This window comes from Cheilinus undulatus, linkage group 9, assembly GCF_018320785.1.
Source record: "Cheilinus undulatus linkage group 9, ASM1832078v1, whole genome shotgun sequence".
NCBI lineage: Eukaryota > Metazoa > Chordata > Actinopteri > Labriformes > Labridae > Cheilinus > Cheilinus undulatus.
This window is the reverse complement of record NC_054873.1, coordinates 4331181-4351745: the sequence shown is the minus strand read 5'-3', so window position 1 is coordinate 4351745 and position 20565 is coordinate 4331181. Positions and strand designations below refer to the sequence as shown.

The 20565-nt window shown below is 39.1% G+C and overlaps 1 protein-coding gene across 1 annotated transcript in view; it reads right to left on the bottom strand.

Moving 5' to 3' along the window:
• Positions 1 to 13069: 13069 nt before the first annotated feature.
• LOC121515488 (metabotropic glutamate receptor 8-like) overlaps positions 13070 to 20565 on the bottom strand; it is a 258625-nt gene continuing 251129 nt past the window's right edge. Inside the window, exons 10-11 of the mRNA XM_041796284.1 lie at positions 17456 to 17702; positions 13070 to 13225 (exon numbers count right to left, since the gene is read on the bottom strand). Of these exons, the coding sequence (XP_041652218.1) occupies positions 13176 to 13225; positions 17456 to 17702 (297 nt within the window). The 3' untranslated portion in view covers positions 13070 to 13175. The remainder of the gene's footprint in view (positions 13226 to 17455; positions 17703 to 20565) is intronic.

The following is a 20565-nucleotide window of genomic DNA, read 5'->3' as shown; positions in this document are numbered from 1 at the left end:
TAGTTAATTTCTGCATCTGGGGAATCCTTTTGATCTACATTTGAAATAATCCTGACATTTTGACCTTTAAAACTCTTAATTTTGAAGTTTATCCTATATTTTACATTTTCTATTCATATTTTTTACTTCAAATATCACATTTTGAGCTTTAAACCCACAATTTCACATTTTTTCTCACATTTTGACCATTAACCCTTAGCGGTTCATGACCACACCAGTGTGATTTCATCATCTGCAATTCATGCATTTTGCATTCGGCCAAGGAATACAGGAAATATGATCCTATAAATCTGATATAAAAAAATATTTTTATACACATAGGGGCAGTGGGCCATACAACAGGACTGGTACTGGTATTTTTTCATAATTTCTGCATTTTGTAATCTCTTTTTTAAAATGACAATGTATTTTATATCGCAATTTTTAAAACTCAATTTTTTGAAAAAATGACACCAAACATGAGCATGGTTTATGTTTTCTGGGAGGATTATATTGTCAACAGAAAATAGCTGTGGACCTCTGAGGGTTTTTTTTATCATGATTTAGGCATTTTTCACATGTTTTGACCTTTAAAAATCACAATTTGAAGTTTATCTCATATCTCGCCCTATAAGACTAAAGATTTTCAAAATTAATCTCATGTTTTGACCTTTAAAAACTCACAACTATTTAAATTATGTCATATTTTGACCTTTGAACCTTATAATTTTAAAGTCTTTATTATATTTTGGCCTTTAACAATTACAGTTATTTAAATTATGTCATATTTTGACCATTGAAACTTATAATTCTGTATTCTATCTCATATTTTGACCTTTAAAACAAATAATTTTAAATTTTATCTCCTATTTTTACCTTTAAAACTTATAATTCTGAATTTTATCTCACATTTTGACCTTTAAAACTTATAATTCTGAATTTTATCTCACATTTTGACCTTTAAAACTTATAATTCTGAATTCTTTTTAATATTTTGACCTTTAAAACATTTAATTTTAAATTTTATCTCATATTTTGACCTTTAAATCTTATTATTCTGAATTTTATCTCATATTTTGACCCATAAAACTCACAATTTAGAATTACAATATTTTTTTTGCCTTTAATTTTAAGTGTTCTTTCATACTTTTCCATTTTGAAGTTAACATTTTGAGTTCTATTCTCATATTTTGAAATTTTAAATCACAATTTTGGATTTTGTTTGACATTTTGACCTTTAACCCTCGGGGGTCAGTGATCATGCCAGCGTGATTTCATCATCTGTTATTTTTGTCACATGATGGCATGACAACAGAGCCACATTTTGCATTGTAATCGCTTGGTGTGGAAATTGTGATTTTTAAGCTTTCTTTCTTTTTTTGACTGATGTCAGTAGGCCAAGGAAAACCTGAAATATGATCGTTTAAATTCAAAAATTATTTTTACACATGGGGGCGGTGGGCCATACAACAGGACTGGTGCTGGTATTTTTTCACAATTTCTGCATTTTGTAGTTTCTTTTTTGAAAACATGACAATATATTATTTTAAAGAATAATTTTTAAAAATAATTTTTTTTGGTGGGACGATTAGGGGGGTCCTTTATCTATAAAACACAGTCAAATAAACTTTAAAACATAAATATAGTTTTTATTTCCTTTTCTGGTTTATTCTGTCAAAAGCAGAGTATGAAGTTATGGAGAAATAGCCCATGGACCTCTCAGGGTTAAACTATGATTTAGAAGTTTATTTCAGATTTTGACCTTTAAAACTCGACGACCTTTCTCAAATATTTGCCTTTTTAAAAACATTTTGTGTTTGACCTTTTGAACTAATGAGTTTAATTAAGTTTTATCTCATATTTTGAGCCTTTAAACTCATTCTCACATTTTTAAATCTCAGAATCATGAATCATCAGTGCTGATTTTTTCCCCCCCATGATTCATTCCTGGTGAACCTGAGGTTGGCAGTTTAAGGTTAAAGGTCAACCGTTAGGCTCTTGGGTTAGACCTAAATTCAGACTTTGACTCCCCTGGCTAAACAGATCCAGATTTGTGTTTCTATGCTGTGATTGGAGGTTAAAGAAGACCCCTGATATGAAGATGGGAGAATTAGATGTGTAGACGTCAGCGTTCCTCCTCTGACATCCCAGAGCTGGAGATACAAACTCGTATTTGTCTGTTGAACTGCTTAAGAAAAAGCAGAAATCCTAACCTGTGGAGAATTTCAGCCTCACCGTTTCATCTCCAGTTTTATCTGGGCGTAAAGATGGAGGCTCCCTCCTGTCCCTGGCTGAAAATGCGAGGAATGAGAGCCGTGTCAAGGGAAATAAAAGCAGGATGCCCGCAGGCTTCATCACTCACTCTCTACCTGTCCTCTCCTTCTTCTTCTTCTCTGCCAGCAGATGCAGAAATATTCATTACATGCATGAGGAGTTCTCTCTGGCAGCTCGTATTGATCCGGCCTCTCCTGTTCCACAGCACGTATTGATCACATCGACTGGCTTTTTTTCCTCAAGTCTGTAATGAGGCGCACACTGTGCAGAGTTTCCTGCCACGCTCAGGTCTCTGCGATGTTAAAGGTCGAATCCAGAGAGGATGGAGTATCTGTTCATTTCCTCTGTAGCTTAATAATGCAGGGATGTGGAGGAATTCTTCTCTTCTAATGAATAAACGGCTCATGTCTATACTGTCACACCCTCTCTACTCACACCATGTAAATCATTCTGTTTGAAAGTCAGGGCTCATACACGAACACGTCTGCCTCATTTGGGTGACTGGGGAGAAGCTGCTGATGTCCTGCAGCTCCAGTACACTTAAAACCACCAAATTAGCCACAGATCTTTGCTGGTTGCTGGCTTCACTTGGATTTTTGCTCAAATTAAGCCTTTTGAAAAGTCTGCAGAAGTCTTTGCATCAGGCCTGTGCATGAAGCCTGCAGTTTGAGTTAAAAAGCCCACTTTTTAGGACAATTCAACCCACAGGGTAACTCATGCATTTCACTAATCAATGATCAATAGACGTGCTAGTCTCAGAGGATACCAGACTGCATGCAAACAATCATAAAACTTCTCTTAAGAGGTTTTGAAACAAACATACAAGTGCATCTCAGACTCATGAAAATCTACAAAGTATTATAATATTTAGTGCAGTGGTTCTCAACGTTGGGGTCAGGACCCCCATGGGGGTCGCGAGACACTGAGAAGCAGTTGCAAGATGCCCTAAAAAAAACTAAGAATATTTTTTAAATTACCCCTCGCTCCCTTGTAATTTTAAGCATGGTTGAGGCCAGTATGTTCAGAAATCGGACATGCAGATTAGTTTTAATAAAACAATCATTTTTCAACATTTTTTTACTCACACTGCTTCAAATCTCTTCAACAACTTCAACCCTGACCACTACAAAAAAAAAAGTTATTGCCAGTTATTGTACACTATGCCTATGACTTGCATTCAGTGAGATAGCGTCCATGCTAAACAGATGAATTTATCGGAGTGAACACGCCAGTTTTACCATCCTTATCTCGAGCCTCCTCCTCTACCAAAACATATGCGAGCGACTGCATTTGTTCATGTTAGGTTTATTTTATGTACAGGCATAAAAAATCAGAGGAGATATGTAGGATATGAATCCCGAACACGCGCATTTCCACCTCTAGCCAAAATGTGACCATGATTACGCTAATTATGCGCACATATAAATTTACTGCATATTTGAGACGTGATATATTCTCTCCAATCGATCGTAAAGACCCGTGTATCCTCATGCATGTCCATCCACTTGCTATGACATGAGGGCAAAGTTGAAATTGTCCAAATGTCCCCCTTTCTTAGTCCCAGACTGCAGAACCCAGAAGTAGCATTTCCGACTGTAAACACTCCACTTATGACATGTCCGGTTGTAAACATAGATGCAGATTCACACCCGAGCACACAAACTTTTCCGTACACATGTAGCCCACTCTCAGACATCCATATCTAGCGGCACGAATCGTTTCATTTAATTCTGATGATGTTTAGTGGATGAAAACTTCAAACACTCTGAATCCATGGAAGAAATCCTGCATGTGCGTTGCTGAAGGGGTTAAAATGGTGCGCTGGCACTATCTGCTGGATCACTGTGGAATGGTGAAATTTATGATGATCGAATGACTGCAAAAAAACAGTTGCTGTAAATTGTTTTGGTGCCGTAGACACACTGTCAAAACACGTGTTTTTATTGGAAGTCTATTGTCCAGATTTTGGACAAACAAGGATGGATGGAGCTATTTGGCATCAGTAGAGTTCTACAGGCAACACATTATTATTAAGGCCTGAGCACCAAGTGGTGCGAGGACCTAATTGTAAGATTATTTTACTTGCGCATTTGCCGTCATTGCATGGACTTTTGAGACCCTTAACATTTCTGAATTCATGGGAAACTTTGCACGTACATCTGGACTTGTGAAAGTTTTGATATTTTTTGGGTCTCCAACATGAAAATTCAGAATTGCAAAAATAGCGACCCCTAACAGTTTTCAAAGTTAAAGCCCCCTCCTTTGTCGTAGATTCAAGAAATTTTGTTTGCAGGTGTGGCTTGGGGAGATCTACAAAAATCTTGGGCCTGTACTCTATCTCCAATAGGAAATCTGCCATTTTGAATAAATATGCAAAAAAGGGGCTGTTTTTGGCCTTTTCCAGGGGTCATAACTGGATTAACTCCTCTGAGGGATTTCATCCACTGGACTTGTTCTTCGGCATAGAGCTACATGACACATGGATGATGAAAAGTTATTCGGGGTTTTCTCATTAGTCGAAAGGTGTGGCCATGGCAAACCCTAAAATTTGCATATTTCTCTGGTAAACAGGAAGTAGTTTATAACTCAGCTGTGCATTGTCCAACTGGACTCATACTACTCAGGTATATTGGCGGTTGTGGCCTGCATCCATTCATATGGTCAAATTTTAAACAGATCAAAGCGCCACCTAGTGGTGACAGGAAATTTCAAGGTTTATGGGGCAAGTTACAGTTTGAAAACTATCCAAGATATCTACTTCAAATTTATGTCAGGAAGGACTAAAGAAGTTGATTTAGCTTTGTGAAAAATAAAATTGACTTTTCGTCAGAGGGCATGGCCTCGATGGGGCAACAAAGTCAAGAGGCGCCATTTTGTCTCGCCAAAATTTTTTATTATTCGTAACTCTAGTATACATGGTCATATTTGAGACAGATGTCATGTGCTGGGTAACAGTCCATGCCAGAACACATCCATACTTCAAATTTTGAAAAACTGTACAGCACCACCCTCTGGTAACAGAAAGTCACAACTCCTGAATTTCACATCACAGTACCTGCATGGTTGGACAAAACATTCTAAAATTCACTCAGGCAGTTCCCAAGGAGTTGGCCTCACACTTATACAATGGTCAAATGTCTACATTTAAAGGGCGTGGCCATGGTGATTTTTTTGTTTGCCATGAAACAGGAAATAGGTTTTTCAAATGGTTATAAGACATCTAAGCCAATGAAACTTAACAAAAAAAATCTCATTGGCATTCTGGGATGATTGATGTTGATTTTGTAGGTGGGCGTGGCCTATTGGCTCAATGGTGCCCCCTAAAACATTTTAAAAATTCAGCCCCTCCAGCAGGGATTTTGAACATGTGTGGGCAGATGCGTCATGTCAGGATGAAAAAAAAAATCCTATTGGAGCAATATCGTAAGTCAAACAGGAAGTCGGCCATTTTGAATTTTTTGGTAAAACAAGCCATATTTTAGGGGTCCTATTTGAACAAACTCATCTGAGGGCGTTCATCCAAACTACTCGATCTTTGGTGTAGAGCAAGAAGGGATGTCTTAGGTCAAAAGTTATTCAGGATTTTCTCATTAGTCGAAAGGTGTGGCCATGGCGGCCCGTTGAAATGAAATGCTTCATCATGTGATAAAAGTGGCTGGTGCTCACTAAAAAATTTCCATTTATTACAAGATTGGCCAAATCATGCTGAAATTATCCCAGGCACATCCCTCAAGGTTGGTATTACTCAAATTTGAAGGTTAAGAATCCTTACCTAAGGCGCGCCGGTAGTCGAGTGGTTAAGGCGCATGCCATATACGCAGGCGACCCGGGTTCAAGTCCGCCCCGTGGCACTATTTCCTGCATTTCTCTCCCCATTCTCTCCCTGTTTCCAACTCTATCCACTGTCCTATCAAAATAAAGGCCAAAAATAAATCTTAAAAAAAAAAAAAAAGAATTCTTACCTAAAATGGTGTGGTGGTGACAATTTTTAATTCACCATGTACAGGAAGTAGAATTATCTAGTGCTTACAAAACTTGTAAAGCCATGAATCTTGGCAGAAAAACACCCAGTAGCAAAACTAGATGATTGATAGGGATGGTTGTCAGTGGGCATGGCTTTTTGGCTCAGTAACATCCCCTATAGTAATTTCAAAATTCAGCCCCTGCAGCAGGATTTTCTGAGGTGTTTGAAAATACTTGAGCTTATACATCATTTTAAGTTCTACAAAAAAGCCTTCCGGACCCATGCCGTAAAACAAACAGGAAGTCTTCCATTTTTATTTTTTTGGTCAAAAAGCAGCACATTTAGCATAATTATCACTGCAGCCATTTTTAAACAAAAACAATCCTCTGAGAACAGCATCCCTTTTCTTCTTTGTTTTTTCTTTCTTTTTTTTTTTTCTGAGGTTTGGTGTTTAAATGTCAAACAGATCCACTGAAGTGCCTGAAACTGCTGTAGTATGCATGCCAGGCCAGTAGTTGGCAGTGTGACTGAAAATGAAACACATGCATGCTCACCTTTCCTTCCTCCTGGTGGTGTCAACAGACAAACATGGCTGACACACAAATGTTTGTGTGGACAGATGAAGTCGGGTTGCTTCCTAGTGACAGTCAACCACAAAATAAATAGATATTTAAAAAATGGGAACATATAGACATTGGCAGGAAGTGAGCAGCACAAACAAACAGCACATTTTGTGTCAACTGTGCAGCACCAGGCCAAGATCAAGTCTCTGACAGACTACATGCAGAACATGGAGCAGAAGAAGAGACAGCTGGAGGACAGCCAGGACGCTCTGACCGAGGAGCTCGCTAAGCTGCAGGCTCACGGTTTGCACATTTATATTAACCATTAAAACATCTTAGCTCAAGTAAAAACAGGCTAACTTGATGGAATTTTCCTCTTTGTTTTTCATCAGAGAAAAGACACGAGATGTCAGGAGAGGAGACAGGAGGACATCGGCAGACATGATGGGGACAGGGACGTAAAGGTGAGGAGGAAACACGTCACTGAGAATCTCTGTTACAGAAATGTGAAATAGCTGAATGTTTTTTGTGTCTGTGTGGCACAGAAAACTCTGGAGGAGCAGCTGGAGAACCACAGAGAGGCTCACCACAAACAGCTGAGCCAACTGAGAGACCAGATCGAAGACGAGCAGAGGATGCTGGACGAGCTCACAGAGTAAGTCTGACTGTTTTAAATCAAACTACATTTTTAAAGACGTTAGAGAGCACAGACATAAGAAGAAACACATGGCATGAGATATTTGAATCAAAGTCTGCAGTAAAATAAGTATACTAATTATTTAGACCAGTGTTACTGAAAACTGCTCAACAAAAGAGCCAAATTGTTAAAAAATACCTTTGCAATAGCCACATTTAAAGTAGTGAAAAGTGGCAAAAATGGATTAAAAGAGGCATAAATGGTCAAAATGCAGAAAAAAAAGGTATAAAGGTTCAAAATTGGAATAAAATGGCAGAAACTGGGTGAAAAGTGTCAAAAAAGGAGTTACAGATAACAAAAATGGTCAGAGAGCAGCAAAAAATGTGCTACAAATAGTAAAAAGGGACTAAAATGGCCAAAAAGCAGAAACAGAATTGGTAAAAAGGCAAAAATAGGCATTAAATGGCAAAAACTAGATGACAAGTAGCAAAAATGGCGGAAAAGTGATATAAAAAAAAGGAGTTATGGATGATAAAATAGTCAGAGGCTGCAAAAATGTGGTAAAATAATAGTAACAAGTGACTAAAATGGGCAAAAAGCTGCAGAAATATGGTAAAAAAATGAATGAATAGTGATTGAAAGGACCAAAAGCAGCAAAAAATGGTGAAAAGGTGTAAAATTGGAATAAAATGGCAAAAAACGGGTGTAAAGTGGCAAAAATGGGTGAGAAGTGATATTAAAGAAGGAGTTACAGTTGATAAAAATGGTCAGAAAGTGGCAAAAGTGTGGTAAAAATTAATGAAAAATGACTGAAATGGTCAAAAAGTGGCAAAACTGTGGTAAAAAATAGTGAGATGTGACTAGAATGGCCAAAAAGCAGCAAAAAGATTGGTGAGAAGATGCAAAATTGGAATTAAATGGCAAAAATGGATGAGAAGCGACATTAATAAAGGAGTTACAGATGACAAAAATGGTCAGAAAGCAGCAAAAAATGTGGTAAAAAATAGTGAAAAGTGACTAAAATGGGCAAAAAGATGCAAAAGTCAATGAAAAGTGACTGAATGGCTAAAAGCAGCAAAAAAATCTGTAAATAGATGAAAAATAGGCATTAAATGGCAACAACTATGTGAACAGTAGCAACAATGGGTGAGAAGTGACATAAAAAAGTGGTTACAGATGATAAAAATGGTCAAAAAGTGGCAAAAATATGGTAAAATAATGGTGAAAAGAGACTGAAAGGGGCAAAAAGTGGCAAAATGGGCTGAAAAATTCTGTGAAATGTGACTTAAATTGTAAAAAGTGACAAAAATGTGGTAAAAAAAAAATGGTGAAAAATGAGTTAAATAGTCAAAAAGTGGCAAAAATGTGGTAAATTATTGGTGAAAAGTGACTAAATGGGCAAAATGCAGCAAAGTGAGACAAAAATGTAAAAAGTGTCATTTAATGGCAAAAAGCAGCTTAAATTGGGTGAAAAGTGGCCGATAAATTGCCAAAAAGGGGAAGAATTGCAAATAGCAAAAAGCAGGATGAAAGTTGCAAAAACTACAATACTGGCAAGAAGAAGTGGCACAAATGGGCTAAAAGCAGCAAAAGTGGATTAAAGGTGTCAAAAAAGGAAAAAAGGAAGAATTAGAAATAAGGGTCATGAAAAAACTAAGAGAAAAAATAAAGGTTGACATTAAAGCCTCCTGTATAAGAGTGGAAACACACTGATTAATGTTACTTGATATGGATCATTGCTGAGGTGAAAGTTTTTTAAGGTTTTCTGGGGAAAAATATTTGAAATGAAGAAATAGAAGAGCTACAAACCATCCCAATGAAGCCACACGTTGAGTTTTACTCATTCAGACTAATAACGGTTTGTGACGGGACTTGAACTGGATCTGGAATTTAGTCTGAAACTGTCTAAACCAGGCCTAAAATTTTGACTTCAAGTCCACAGAGACGAATGAAGCTCTAGAAAAATAAATAAACCTATTCATGTTTGATGTTTTTTAGATCTAGGATATTTCCACAGATTTGATTGGTTCTCATTGAACCACTTTATGCTGGTTTAAATGATCCTAAAGTTTTTTTTTTTTTTTTGTTTTTCAAACCAAAGTACTGACAGTCATTACGACTGTCTACTGTGTGTGATCCTCATGAGGAAGGATGTAAAATCCTTGCACCACTCCTCTTTACTGAGCCACTAACTGTTAGCTCCATACGACTGTAGTCTGGCTTTACACTGGCTCTAAAAGTCGACACACACCTGTTACATTTTTGTCATGAGAAGGTTCCCTACCTGGGGTCCGGGCACCCCTAGGGGGGGCGCCTGTTATGAACTTTTATTTATAGAGTCATGATTGAAAATGTGATGTAAGAGGAAGTATTAGAACCCTCTAAAAGGTGTAACAAAATAAAGAGGATCTGTACATTTCATGGAAAAAGGTGACATTTACAAGTACATTTTTGAGATGATGAAGTTGTATTTTTTCAAGAACCTGAGCTCAGGGTTTTCTAGTTCAAAAGTCCTAAATTATTATGTTATGTACTTTGAAATTTCAAGTTTGTAATGTCAGAATTTAACATTCTAAACTAGTGAATTTACAAGGATCCAAACTGAAAACAGAGAATAGAAATGTCTCTTCAGAGTCTGGGGAATGATAATACTGTGATCATTCTTGGATCATTTCCTCACTGATCAATCCTACTGAGAAAAATCTCCTGATTAGGCGATCAACTGTAGGACTTATGGAAGGAAAACAGCTTCTTCTTTTGTCATTTTCGTTTTCCACGGCTCTTTTGGATTTTATAATGCCAAAAAATTCTACCTTTCAGTCGACATAAATTTCCAGTTTTCTTTTTCTGGTAAATTTATGACTTGTTAAATTAGAAATGTTCAAGATTTTACTTAAAAATTGACTGAACCTTCTCATTTTTGTATTCATATGTTGGCTTTAAATGCCGTTTTAAGAATGGCTAGTTTATATGCAGATATTTATGAAGAACTTGTTTATGCAGGCCTGTTATGTGGGGATTTTGTCAATTAAACAATTAAAAATGATATTTAATTTTTCAGACATTGTCCTGGGGGGCTTTAGAGGTATAGAGTAGAGGGACCCCAAAGAAAAAAGGTTGGGACCCACTGATGTAAAGGTCTATCATTTCAGAAATGTTCTGCCTTGTACCATTTTTGAAGCCAAATAACTGTTTGGAGAAATTTCCAGAAACCAGAAGAACAAAATGAATCTATGTTGATGTGATTTGTTGACATTTCTCCACACAGTTACTCTGCCGTTAAAAAGCGCCCAATCAGAGCTTAGCGAGCGTCTCCTCTCAGTCTGAACCAGGGTCTGCTGCTGGAGCAGGAGAGGCTGATGTCAGACTAGGACAAACTGAAGACTGAAGAGCAGGAGAAGGACGCCAAGCTGCAGAAACTCATGTGAGTAAAGGACTCATCCGTACGTTTATTTATGTTTAAAGTGAGTTAATGTGGTTTTTGTTTGCAGGCTGCTGAATGAGCAGAGAGAGCAGCTCAGAGAGGACCTGATGGGCCCAGAGGGTCAGGGTACCAAAGTATCATTTATTTTGAGAGGGCATTTGGCTGTACGGAAATCAAGAAAATGGACAACTTGACGAGTGAAGTTGTCCGTTTTCTTGATTTCTGTATGGTCAAATGCCCTTTCAAAATAAGTGATTCTTTGGTACCCTGACCCTGGAGGAGAGCGTGGTAAGTATTTCCTGTTTGTACAGCGGAGGAGATGAAGTCCCCATGAGGGGCTCAGTGATCATCCATGCAAATAAAGACTCCGTCCTGTAAAACTCCAGCTGTGTCTGTGTTTTTGTTGCATAACCCCCTACTTACATCTCTGATGGCTCCCCAGGGGGGCGCCGCACCGCGTCCCCCCTTCTCCATCAGGCATGCCTTGATCCAGGTACCGGCCACAGTGGGGTTTGAACCCCAGCATCCCCTGCAGAACTGGTCTAGTCCAGTCCTCTGTGCCGTCGCCGCCATACCTTTCACACCACCATCTCTTCTCCTGGCGCATTTATCCTCTTTGTTCAGGATGTGGCTTTAAAATTCACTGAGACCAAGATGGGAGTTGAACCTGGAACCTCCAGACTCTGAGTCAGTCCACTATCTCTTTAGGCTACAGAGCCAGACATGCAGCAGAGCCTCAGAGGGGCTTTTCCTTCTTTATTTGGACTCAAATCTTGAAAACTTAAAGACACTGGTTAGATTTGAAAGGCCAACTCTTGTCCAGGTCTGCTAAGGTCTAAATGTGAACTCAGACTTTTAAAGTAGATGAACCCAATGGTAAGATTTGAACCTGTGAACTCCTGATTCACAGTCAGTTGGCTTTTCCACTAATCCACAGAAACACACACCTGTTCATGTTTCTCAGAGAATCTGATCTCTGCTTTTGGGGACTGGACTTAAAAATGCACCAAGAATCAAACCCACAACCTTCAAACTCTATGGCAGTCCTTTTAACTCGTGAGTCAGCGATCTACACCAGCAGTCCTCTTTACTCCTGAGTCAGCGATTTACACCAGTAGCTTAAAAAATCCACTGAAGATTTGAATAAACAACCTGATGATTCCAGGGCAGTTACCTGTCCAACTGAGCTAACACACAGGCTAATGCTAACTGCAGATTCTCTGAGACTTCACATCTGGAGAAGAACATCTCTACGATCCACAGTCTTTGCTGCTGAAGACCATTTTCACATCTTGAGTTGCACATCTCCATGAGTGATAATCTTGTGCAGCTCAAGATGTGAAAATGGTCTTCAGCAGCAAAGAGTATCACTCATGGAGATGTGCAGCTCAAGATGTGAAAATGGTCTTCAGCAGCAATCTCTTTGTCTCTTCTTCTAAGGTCAACAAAAGGTGAAGAGACAGGCTAATGGCATGAGTGCTCGTATTTCTCCTGAGTGGGCGTGACTTCATCTCATTCAAAAGACCAATCACACCATCCTGGAGCAGATTTTACTGCCTTATTTTTCATGATTTTGAAGCTTAATTTTAAACGTAGAGATGTTTTATTTGACTGAAATTTGACTTGGGGTTCATAACACAGTGACCTGGCATACAACACACCTAAATACAGATTTATTTTCACTTTACAGGCTCTTTAATTCACAAGTCTGAGGAAGAGCATGTTGCCTATAAATGATTTTTACAGGAGCTTCCTGGAGTGTGGACCACCTTGTTTTTCTTCCCCTCCAAACAGACTGGAGCCTGGCACAGAACTGTGAAACATTCCTTTATTATAAATAGATCATTTGTATAAAAAAAAACGGGCATGCTTCAATTCAACCATGGCATGTAGACATTTCACAACCAAAAGCTACCGTTCAGTTAGCCGACAACAGCGACAGACTCATCTCATAATGCAGGTCGACGGACGGACGACATGAGACAAGAATCATAATTTCACAACCACAAGTTTTTTCTGCTTTTTTTTTAAACGTACAATTAGAATCACAACAAATATGGTTGGTCCCAACATTTAATTTTTTTTATTTCTTCTTGTTTTGATTCTTTTTTTTTTTAATAATCCTGCTGGTTACCATCCATCGGCGTCTCAGACGGTTGTCAGCTGTGATTCTTTGAGGGTTTTTAGGCCCGTTGTCCTTTGCTGTAAACATAAAAACATCACAGATGTGTTGATTCAGTTTATTTATTATCCTCCACAGTTCAGACCTCATCATCTTCGACAGACATCTTCGTTACTGCCCTGGTCATGTCCTTGTGATGAAGGTGTGGTTTTTCACATGGCGTGGTTGGTGTAACTGACATAGGTGTTTTTCGTTGGTGGCACTGTGGAGAGCAAGGAAACCACACTGGTTAGATGATACGTTACTTTAATTCACAGGCAGTCATAACCTCACATGCTAGACTATTTTATATGTTCATAGCATGGATATGTTTCACATCCTTCTGGGAAACCTCCTATACAAAGCAATCGGAAAGGTCAGGACTTCTCAGAAAATTCCCATACATGGGCATCAGCCCAGTGTTTATCTTTCATGTCAACCCAATTTTGTATTTCTGTGTTTACAGGTGGATTTTTGTTGCTTCTATGTGTCTTAGTATCTACCGTCTTGGTAGCTTTAGATGTGCAGCACTTGGAGCCAAAGATGAAGTCATACCATATCGTATATTTCAGTGGTTTTCAAACTTTTTTTCGCCCAAGGCACACCATATTCATATCAAAACAAAATAGACTTCTTTAAATCATATAACAGACAAAGGGGCCCATTAGGGGGGATAAAGAGGAGACAACTGGGGGTGGCGACAGTGAGCAAAAGGTTGCAAAAATTGGTGAAATGTGATGAAAAAAACATGACAAAATTGGGCAAAAGTGGCAAGACAAAGACAAAAACGGGTAACAATTAGCATAAGGAGGAAAAAAAGGGTTAAAAGTGGCAAAAACATGTTTTAAGAGTCAAACAGGTGGCGTAAATGAGTTACAAGTGGCCAAACTGGGTTAAATGTTGTAAAAAGATGGTAAAATGGGTTAAAAGCGATTTAAAAAACGGGCATAATTGGCCAAAAAGTGGCCAAACAAAGGCAAAGTGAGTGAAAATAGGCAAGAAGGTGGCAAAGTAGATTACAAGTGGCAAAAAGGGTTCAAGTTGCCAAAAGGTGGTAAAAAGGGGTTGAAAGTGATGGAAAAAATGGCAAAAAAATGTCCCAATAATAGCAAAAGTAACTTAGTAAAAAGGTAGCAAAAATTGTAAAGAAAAAATGAAGCTAAAAGTTCCAAAAAAAGGTTGCAAAAATGGGTAAAAAGTATTTAACCCTCAGGCATCACTAAGGACATTTTTGGCCATTTTGGAAAATTTTTCCTTTCTCTGCTCACCATCTTGGCTGTGTTCGTGCATATGGTCTAAATTTTTTGCAACAAAGTTTCATTCGAGGCAAATTTTTTTAATTCAAATTTCATGTTGCTCTAATAGGTCGGGAACACTGTAAAACAAATTCACTACCCTTTAAAGCTATTAAGGACAAAACTGACCACTTCCAAAAAACTGCTTTAAAAACTCAACAGATTCATATTTTTTTCTGCTTTTTTTTTGCATAAATCTCTTAAACAACTTCAGCTGTGCTCAAAACTACCAAACATTCAATCATTTTGAGGATTTTAACCCTTTAAATGCCAGTTTGATTACTTAAAGTCAAAGTTTTTTATGAAAACGTGATAAATGTGATTTCTTTCTTAAACCAAATGTTGGATGGCTAGGGCATTTTTTCTGAATCCAGCTTGGACATGTCAATGATTAGCCAAAGTATTGACTTTGATGCATTTTCAGTTTTTGTTTAGCATCCAATTTAAAATGTACTACCCTTTCGAGTCATTAAAGGACAAAAACGTCCACTTCCAAAAATGTCAATAAAAATAGTATACATTAAAAATTTTTTTCTGCTTTTTTGGGTTAAATCTTTTTATCAACTTCAGTTCTAATTAAAAAAAAATTGAATATTTTTCAGGATTTTAACCCTTTAAAAGCCAGTTTGATTACAGGATGGTCATATTTAAAAAAAACAACACACACACACACACACACACACACACAAAACATTATTTTCCAGATAACTAATGTTGGGGGGGTTGGGTTTTTTTTTAAAAATCAGTCCTGGGTATGTCAAACATTAGCCAAAATATTGACTTTGATGCATTATTAGTTTTTGTGTCGCATCAGATTTAAAATTTACTACCCTTTCGAGTCACTTGTGGACATAGACGTCCCATTGACTCCCATTCAAACCACAATTTTTGATCTTTAAGTAATCAAACTGGCATTTAAGGGTTAAATCCTCAAAATGATTGACTGTTTTGTAGTTTTGAGCACAGCTGAAGTTTAAGAGATTTATGCAAAAAAGCAGAAAAAAAATATGAATCTGTTAAGTTTTTAAAGGAGTTTTTTGGAAGTGGTCAGTTTTGTCCTGAATGTCTTTAAAGGGTAGTAGATTAAAGTGATGCCTAAGGGTTAAAAAAAAAAAGTTGCAAAATTGCAAAAAAGCAGCAAAAATGGTTTAAGTTGTCAAAATAAGTGGCAAAATGGGTAGAAAAATGGTTAAATTGGTTAAAAGTAGCGTGAATTAATAATTTCAACACCAATTACAACATAATAATAGCTCACCAAATGAGCTAACTGTTAGCCAAGATGCTAGCACCAACGCTACTGATCCAACACACATACACTGGTATCATCAATAAATCACAGCTGGGGACGGCCCATTCTCTGGGTTTATCAGGGGCCCAGCCAGATCCCCAAGGCACACCTAGACTTTCCACACCATTTGAGAACCACCGGTATATCAGAATCTAGTTTCGTGCACCCTTGCTTTGTGTAAAATGGAGTTAACTCTCTGTCTGAGCATGACTCTGGGAGTAGAGGGGCTAACAAGGCTAAGGTTTCCCTGAGAGTGCTGCAGGAAGGTCATCCAATCATATAAACCCTCAGGATTTAACCCCTGGTGACCATGAATATTCACACTAATCATTAAAGTCGTACATCAGCGTTTGTTGAGATTTGTCGAGCTCAAAGAGCCTCACCAACATATTTATCTCATACATTCTTCTTCCACAGTATCTCCTCCCACTGAGTGAACAGTGTGCAGCTTGTTAGATTAAGCAGATCGGTTCAGTCAGCACATCTCTGATGAGTAAACAATCCGACGTCTCCCACTTTTCTGCTGACGGACGGAGAAGGAGCTTTGAAGTGAAACTCTGCTCTGTAAACACTTTGGATCATCAGATCTGGTCTCAGGTGACGTCTGAACAAACTCCAGCTCTTCCTGTTCAATCCTCATTACAGCAGGGGGTTCTGACTCTGGCTTCACCTTCACATGGAAACCTTACAGAGAATCTCAGTCTTCTTCAGAGAGGAGTTTGGTTCAGACAACAGTGAGTCATGAAGTTTTATTCAGATAGAAACCAACTTCTCATATCAGTTTAAACCAATCATGATGATTGATTTCAGAGCCTTTTAGAAGTCTAAATAACTGGTATGTTCCCGACCTTGGATCTGGGCTCCACTGGAGTTGTGTGAGACTTTGTCTGCTCTAAGGTTACTTATTCAATTAGACCCGTTACCACAGATGTATAAAAACCAAGCTAAGCCATGAAGTCTCCATCATTTGTGATAAATGTGTCGTTCTGAAGAGCTCAGTGACTTCAAGCGTGCTACTCTGATGGCTGCTACCTTTGCAATAAGGCTGTAAGTGATTTTATTAGAAAGTGGAAGCATTTTAGAAACAACAGAAACTCAGTCATAAAGAAGAAGGCTGTTTTTCAGGGTCTGGGCCAGGCTCTTTATCCCCAGTGAAAGCCAATTTTAATCTGTCTACATACCGAGACATTTTGGACAATGCTATGCTTCCAACTGTGTGGCAACAGTTTGGAAAAAAAAAAACGTCTCTCGTGGCCCCCTCTAACACGTCTGTAGCATAAATGAAGATGGCAGACAGACCTGACACATGTTTGGAAACAGTTTGGATGGATGAGCAGATCATGGTTTAGGAGGATCAACATGCGTAACCCCTAAAAGACATCAGATACGTCTCCTCACGGCTGTGCTGCAGTTTGACTGCATGCCCCGCCATCCATCAACTCTAACTGGCTGCGTTTGCAGTGCAGCACGGGGCGGCACTGCTGAACTGCTAGACCCGCAAGACTGAGGAGTATCGCTGTAGTAACAGAATCACACCTGGCTTTGCAAGTATAAACTACTGAAGTGCCATAAAACATAAACAAACGTGAAGAACCATAAAAATCAGGTCTTTGTTTACGATTGTTGGAAGGTGGGTGTGGCAGGCCGATAATTAGCCTTGACCATCTGAGACTGAACTTACTCCACTGAGTTAGCCATAATGGCTGAGTTGTAGCCATTGCAGTTAAATAATGAGGTAATTTGCTGCAGACCTCTTAGATGTGTGTTTATCTGCATTAAGAAAGCAGATTATATTCCAATAAAGCCAGTTTTTTAATCCAAAATGTAAAGGCCCTTGAAAAAATACTGAGAAACCCTCCAGTGTACTCACCGTTGGCCTCCACGCCCTCACACAGCTCCGTCTTCACCTCGCCGTTGGGCCGCTCAGCTGCCAGCTGCGACAGCTTGCTGGTCATGGTGGCGGCGGTGACGATGGCCTTGAAGCTGCGTTTGCGTTTGGGGACGTTCTGCTCGGGATGAAAGATGATGATGTAGACCTTCGGCATGTAGAGCATTCCCAGAGAGACGGAGGCGCTGAGGCTGAGGGAGACGGTCAGCGTGGCGGTCTGGATGTACATCTGAGGAGAAACGGAAGGGAAGGGGGGGCGTCGTTAATGATAGAGAATCCAACATGAACATTTTTAACAGCAGCTGGTGATTTTCTCTGGGGTGGAGCAATCAACACGACCTAGAATAATAAAAACATTCCTGAGTGGACAGAAAGACCATAAAGTCAGTGAAACAGTGGCGTGAAACCTCCTCGGCCCGTTAAGCGTCAGCTGTAAATGTTTTCAGTGGAGGACAGTTTAACTGCTGGAGCTCCATCATGGGAGCAGCTGGACCCCGTTAGCCAATAATCTTTGTCTGTAAAGACGATCAACGACAGAGCCGAGGAATGCTCTGAATCTCCTCATCACAGTTTGACAGATGACCCTGAACGCATCATTAGGCTCCACACTGCGTTTATGGGCCTATTGATTCTGTGTTTGTTGTCTTTGCCTGCTGTGTAATGACCAGTTTTTACTGACAGAATGAGGCATTTAAAGACCTGTACCATGGACTCACCACCAACATGAACCCTGACTCCACAAAACTACAATAAAACCAACTTTATATGTAAAACAGCGCTGCAATCCAGATCCACAACCTTTTTATAAAATAGAGCTGATAAAACTTGATTTGCCTCCCAGTAGAGAATATAAATCTCAAAAATTATAACCTGAAGATGACTAATAATATAGATCAGATCTAAACGTTAATGCTCTGTCTGTGGATTAGAGTTTTAACCTTTCATGTCTGGTGAAAATGATTGAAAACATGTTTATATCTCCTCTCTGACTGATGTGCATACAGGTTGTTTTTGTTGGTGCTTTATGGGTTTTTAATGACTGCATGCAGCGCGTCTGCTGATCTTCATTTAGTATCTTTACATCCTGAATTTCTCACATCAGGAGAGGGAAAAATTAATGACATCTTCTGCTGCTTCACTGATTTTAGAGGACAAATGACAGCAGAAATGAAGAGAACCTTAATAGTTTGTTCTCATGCACAAACACCACTTCCAAAAAAGATGGGACACTGAGTTAAATGTGAGTAAAAACAGAATACACTAATTTACAATCATTTTTAACCTATATTCAGCTCAACACAGATGAGATAGTTCATGTTCAAACTGATCCATTTTATAGTTTATTAAGACATATACATGAATATTGAATTTGTTGCCTGTAACATGTTCCAAAAAAATTGGGACAGAGGCAAGAATATACAAAAAAAATTGAAATCATAAGTCATATTTTAGAGCCAGCTTCTGCAGCTGAGGATTGGACCGCCAGGGTCCCCGCCTAGGACCTGTTTGCCTTGGGAGACCCTACCAGGGGCATGAAGCCCCTGACAACATAGCTCCTAGGATCATTGAGACATGCAAACCCCTCCACCACGATAAGGTGGCAGCTCAGGGAGGAGCCACTGAGAGGAGCCAGATGAGGTGGCTTGGGCATCTGGTCCGAATGCCTCCTGGTCGCCTCCCTGGTGAGGTGTTCCGGGCATGTCCCACTGTGAAGAGGCCCCGGGGAAGACCAGGACATGCTGGAGAGACTATGTCGCTCGGCTGGCCTGGGAACGCCTCGGGATCCCCTGTGAAGAGCTGGACGAAGTGGCCGGGGAGAGGGAAGTCTGGGCTTCCCTGCTTAGGCTGCTGCCCCCGCGACCCGACCTCGGATAAGCGGGAGAAGATGGATGGATGGAGTCATATTTTAAGGTTTTCAGAAAAAAAGCATATATTTTGGCTAACACAAGCCACAAAAAGGATTACATAACAAGTAAAAGTGACTTAACAGACGGCTTAGGCATGTAGGGATTTTGGACTGTAACAAGCACTCTGACTGGCTGAGGATCTAGGCATTACAGCACAATGAATCAGCGGCGTTAGGAGAGTGGAGTTGGGCAGATATCACAATTTAACCCAAAAATAACTCTGGCAATCATGCTATGAAGCTAATGTAATGTTCAAAAAATACCTAAAGCATTTCAAAAATTAGTAGGTTAGTTGGTAACAGATGACATTACAATGAACGCATGTAGAGGAGAACTCCTGGAAGACCCCTGGTGTAAGACTTTGTGGGCAAATAGTCCCACAGTTTATGAACAATGCTCCTAAATGTGTATGGCAAGGATTTTAGGCTGCTTTCACATTAGACTCGATTGATCTGAACCAATAAAGCTCAACAAAGATCAGAGATTCCAACCTCTCCCCTCTCCCCTGGCTGGTTTGCTTTTACACTAGCAGCATTGATCCGGGCCCACTTGCGTCTGTACTCAGTCTGATACAGCAGGTGACGGTATGCACCTAGCTGGTTTGCAAACCTGCCAGGGGAAAGAAGAAGCTACCATGGCAACCACTCAGGTCATGATCAGGTCAGGTCAGGTCCATCCATTTACTTTTTAAGATGCCAGCAACGTTGCTCTTCGTATCCACACATTTACATGCAGCTCAGAGGATTAGCTGCATAGATAGAGGAGACTTTTATTTCCTTTGCATCTCATCTTACTGACTCCAACTTTAGTCCATCTACACCGATTTCCACATTATTATGCAAATGACAATTTTCTCTGATTTTCCTAAATATTAATGCAAATGACAGTCAGAATATTTTTCAAGTCATCAGCTGTTAGAGCATAATTCAAATGTTTTTGAACAAACTTCATAATGATAATCATTATTTTTAAAATAAAAACCTCAAAATGCACTGTTCCACATTATTAAGCACAACAGAGTTTTAAAAGATTTTATAGGTTGTAAAGAACTGAAAATGGTCATTCATTGAATTTGCAGCATTACGAGGTCATATATTTACATATATTTACTGAAATCAAAAGCTATTTCAATCAAAAACATCTTAACTGGCAAAGTTACATGTTAACATAGAAGACATTAGTGGC